General features: G+C 49.6%; 1 protein-coding gene across 2 annotated transcripts in view; it reads left to right on the top strand.

Moving 5' to 3' along the window:
* Window positions 1–1817, top strand: part of LOC115078260 (serum amyloid P-component-like) — an 84389-nt gene extending 82572 nt beyond the window's left edge. For both annotated transcript variants that reach the window (XM_029581068.1, XM_029581067.1), the window contains exon 3: window positions 950–1817. In XM_029581068.1, the coding sequence (XP_029436928.1) occupies window positions 952–1587 (636 nt within the window). In that variant the 5' untranslated portion in view covers window positions 950–951 and the 3' untranslated portion in view covers window positions 1588–1817. The remainder of the gene's footprint in view (window positions 1–949) is intronic.
* Window positions 1818–3722: the final 1905 nt, after the last annotated feature.

Raw genomic sequence — 3722 nt, 5'->3', positions numbered from 1 at the left:
CCAAAACACCCAATGCAGGAGTCTGAGCCCCCAGATACCCCTTACCCTAGGAAGAGTACTGCAGGTATCCGGGGCAGGAGCAATCCCCCGCTGTGCCCGTCCCGCTGGCGACTAAATTCAAAATGGTGCCAGTTGCCCCAAGGCGTTCCTTTGCCCTGCACAATTTGGTACCGGAGGGGCAGGAGCAACTGGGAATCTCTCCTGCCCTGGAGACCTTAAGCAATGGGGGATCTGGGAGCTCAGAGGACCTTGGGAGGGAGGGAGCAGGGGCTGACTCCAGGGGGGAGTGATTGGGGGAAGTCATGGCGAGGGGGCGGTGGAAGGTGGAATTACTGCCCCAGTAATGATGGGGGGCAGGCACGTTATCCTTCCGATGATCTCCGTTTCTCACAGTCTGCGTTAGGCCTGTAAATCTTTGCCACCCATTCTGCTAAATTATTTTAAGGGTTACCAGTAGCTCTTGTGCAAGCGTTACCAATAATGCACGTTAACATGTTTTTAATGTACATTAAGTGCTGCTTAGGAAATAGCTGGTGCTGAAAATTCGAGCTAACCTGCTCAGGGAGTTCCCCTTGATTCGACCGTGTCCCCAGGACCTCCCAGAATTTGAGGAACTAAGTTTAGCTGCCTAGCGGCACCAGGCAGTGCTACATTTTCAAAGGGGCTGATCCAGCCGCACCAGCCACCCTCCTCTGTGGTTACGTTGTCACTGACCTCGCCGCACCTATTATGCAGATAACCTCTGGAGTTTGCCATCACTCCTCAGAATGGGTGGGAAGAGGGGGTAATTGTGTATGGAGAGGAAGTAGCCCCCCAGAAAAGAACTGCTGTGCATTGAGGGGGCGGGGAGGGGGGAGTGATAAGGTGGAGAGGAGGGAGTAAGTAGCCCTCGTGGCATTGGAGGTGCTGTACAGGAGGGGGGTTACCTTGCTCTCATCTTTTCCCACAGACATGGAGGAGAACGTGTTCCTTTTCCCTAAAGCGACCGCCACCTCCCATGTGATTCTGACGCCAAGGACGACATCTTCACTCTCTAGCTTCACAGTCTCTTTCCGCTACTATACGGACCTGACTCGCTCTTTCTGTCCGTTCTCTTTTGCCACCTCAGCAAAGCCAAATGAAATTTGTATTATAAAAGATAATGCCAAAGAACACAGAGTGTATGTGGGTAATGACGAAGTGACCTTCATAGGTCCAGGTGACACCCCTGGCTGGACGCACCTCTGTTTCAGCTGGGACTCTTCTACTGGAGTGGTGACGCTGTGGATCAATGGGAAACCTCTACCCAGAAAAACCATGAAGAAAGGGTACGCTGTTAATCCACAACCGATAATCATACTGGGGCAAGACCAGGATTCCTACGGGGGAGGTTTTGATGCAGAGCAGTCATTTGTAGGTGAAATAACGGACGTCAACATGTGGGACTCTGTGTTGTCACCCAGTGATGTACAGCTGGCCCTAGCCAACGATAAATGGGTAAATGGCAACGTCATCAGTTGGAGGTCACTGGGCTATGACATCAAAGCCGATGTCATCATCCAGCCCAAGTTGCAGCCCAACATTTATTGGAGTGGAGGAGAGGCCTAGTGGTTATCTTCAATAGATATAAATGTGTGTTATCTGGTGATCTCTTACTGTACTTCAGCCTGTTTCTTTGCAGATCATAGCTGCTAAGTTGTACTACACTGAACTGATCTTGTGCTATTCTTTTTTTTGAAATTTAAGTTTTATTCGAGAAATGTAATACAAAGGATACAAAATCATCAATAAACTGCATTGAAAGTACAATTAGCATATGGACAATAAAAGAAATACAATGAAAACTTTCAATCTGTCTCTGCGTTTCCCGTTTTTTACCCCCCCCCCCCCCACTCCCACCCCTCCCCCCAGCAGTACATGGGATCTCAAAATGAAGGGAAAAATGCAAAAGAGGTCCAGAGAAATGGGTCATGACCGCACCTGTTGTTGTTTCCATGTTAAATATGGAGTCCAAGTACGCTGATAGACTCCCATCTGCTTCCGCCTATGTGCTGTAATCTTGCTAAGGGCACATAATTTAGATACCCGGGATTGGACCTGCAGCAAAGTAGGAACCCCCTCTGCCTTCCAGTGAAATGCAATCCCGCAGCGAGCTGAAATGACCACCAATCTAATGAAGCGGTGTAGTGCTGCATCGCCCTGAGCATACTCTGCATTAAGGAGAGCCACTGAGGGAGTTAGAGTGATAGGCTTATGTAGAATATCCGAGAGCCAAGTATCTAGACTCTGCCACAACTTTGAAACAACCGCACAGTCCCACCACATATGGTAAAAAGATCCTCTTTCCCCACAGCCCCTCCAGCATCTATCAGAAGTAGTAGGGAAGATTTTATGCAGCTTAGAGGGGGTATAATGCCATCTATAAAGAAGCTTGTAGCTATTTTCCATAAACGAGGCCGAGATTACTCCCTTGCCGCCAGAGGCAAAGACGTTGTCCCAAAAATCCTCGCCCTGGGGAGCCCCAAGATCGATCTCCCAGGAGGTAATAAAGGAGGGCTTTGTATGCATGCCCTGTATGAGTAGTCTATAAATTTTGGACATTAAGCTTGTAACTTTATCAGCGGACCTGCAGAAATTCTCAAATAGAGAGATCGGTTTCATCAAGTCCGGCGAAATATTGGAGGCTCGGGCATAGCTAGTTAACTGCAGATAGCGATATATTTCACCCTGTGGCAAATCATGTCTGGACTGCAAGGTTGAAAACTCCACCCACGAAGAATTCTCCCAGAGGTGACCATAGTTATTGATACCCTTATCTATCCAACCCTGGAACACCTGGTGAGCCTTTCCCTCCAGAAAAGATCTGGAGTAAAAGGGAGAGAAGAGGATAGATCCTGTCTTATCCCCCACGACCAAAGGCTTCCATTGATGCCAAAGTTGTAGAGTACATTGTATGGGAGTAGGTAAACCCTCCAATTTAGGGCACAGGCGGCTAGGTTGCCATAGCAAGTTAGTCAACAGAAAGGACCCCATCAATTCCTGCTCTAAAGTGATCCAGGGTTTGCGTGTGTTTATTCTGTGCCAATCTACTACCGCTCGAAGTTGAGCAGCCACATAATATCGTGTGAGGTTGGGTACTGCGAGGCCCCCCTTTACCTTGGGTTGATACAGAACCTTTTGAGCCACTCTCGGTTGCTTCCCCTGCCACAGAAACTTCATGATCCTGCGCTGCCACTTCAGGAGTGTCACAGCGGGGATCATACAAGGGATTGTTTGGAACAAGTAGCTTATCCTAGGCAGAAGATTCATTTTGAAGGTGGCTATACGGCCCAACCAGGAGATATGGTAACGGTTCCATTCTTCCATCTCCCGATATAATTTTGTGAGAAGAGGTGGATAATTGAGGCTGAAAATATCCTTGTGTGCCCCTATATAGATACCAAGGTGTTGTGCTCCGGGTGTGGATCCTTGGGCCGACCGGCAATATGGGACGGTCGGAAGGCAGACACACTCAGTGCGGGATGGATCTTCACCTGGAAACCCGTGACCCCACCAGAGGAGCTGTTAGGGCCCGGGTCGCTAGGACTTAGGTGGCTTCGCCCTGGAAGTCCGAGGTCCCCCCAGGAGGAGCCCGTAGGGACCCGGACCGCTGGGACTTAGGAGAGTCACAGGCGTGAAGGGAAACCGAGGGCGGACAGAAGTCTGGACTGGTAGCTGAAGACAGGAACGAGGAGGTGTACCGG

Source organism: Rhinatrema bivittatum, chromosome 16, assembly GCF_901001135.1.
Source record: "Rhinatrema bivittatum chromosome 16, aRhiBiv1.1, whole genome shotgun sequence".
Taxonomy (NCBI): Eukaryota; Metazoa; Chordata; class Amphibia; order Gymnophiona; family Rhinatrematidae; genus Rhinatrema; species Rhinatrema bivittatum.
Note: the sequence above shows the minus strand (reverse complement) of the source record. Positions and strands in the feature narration are given on the sequence as shown.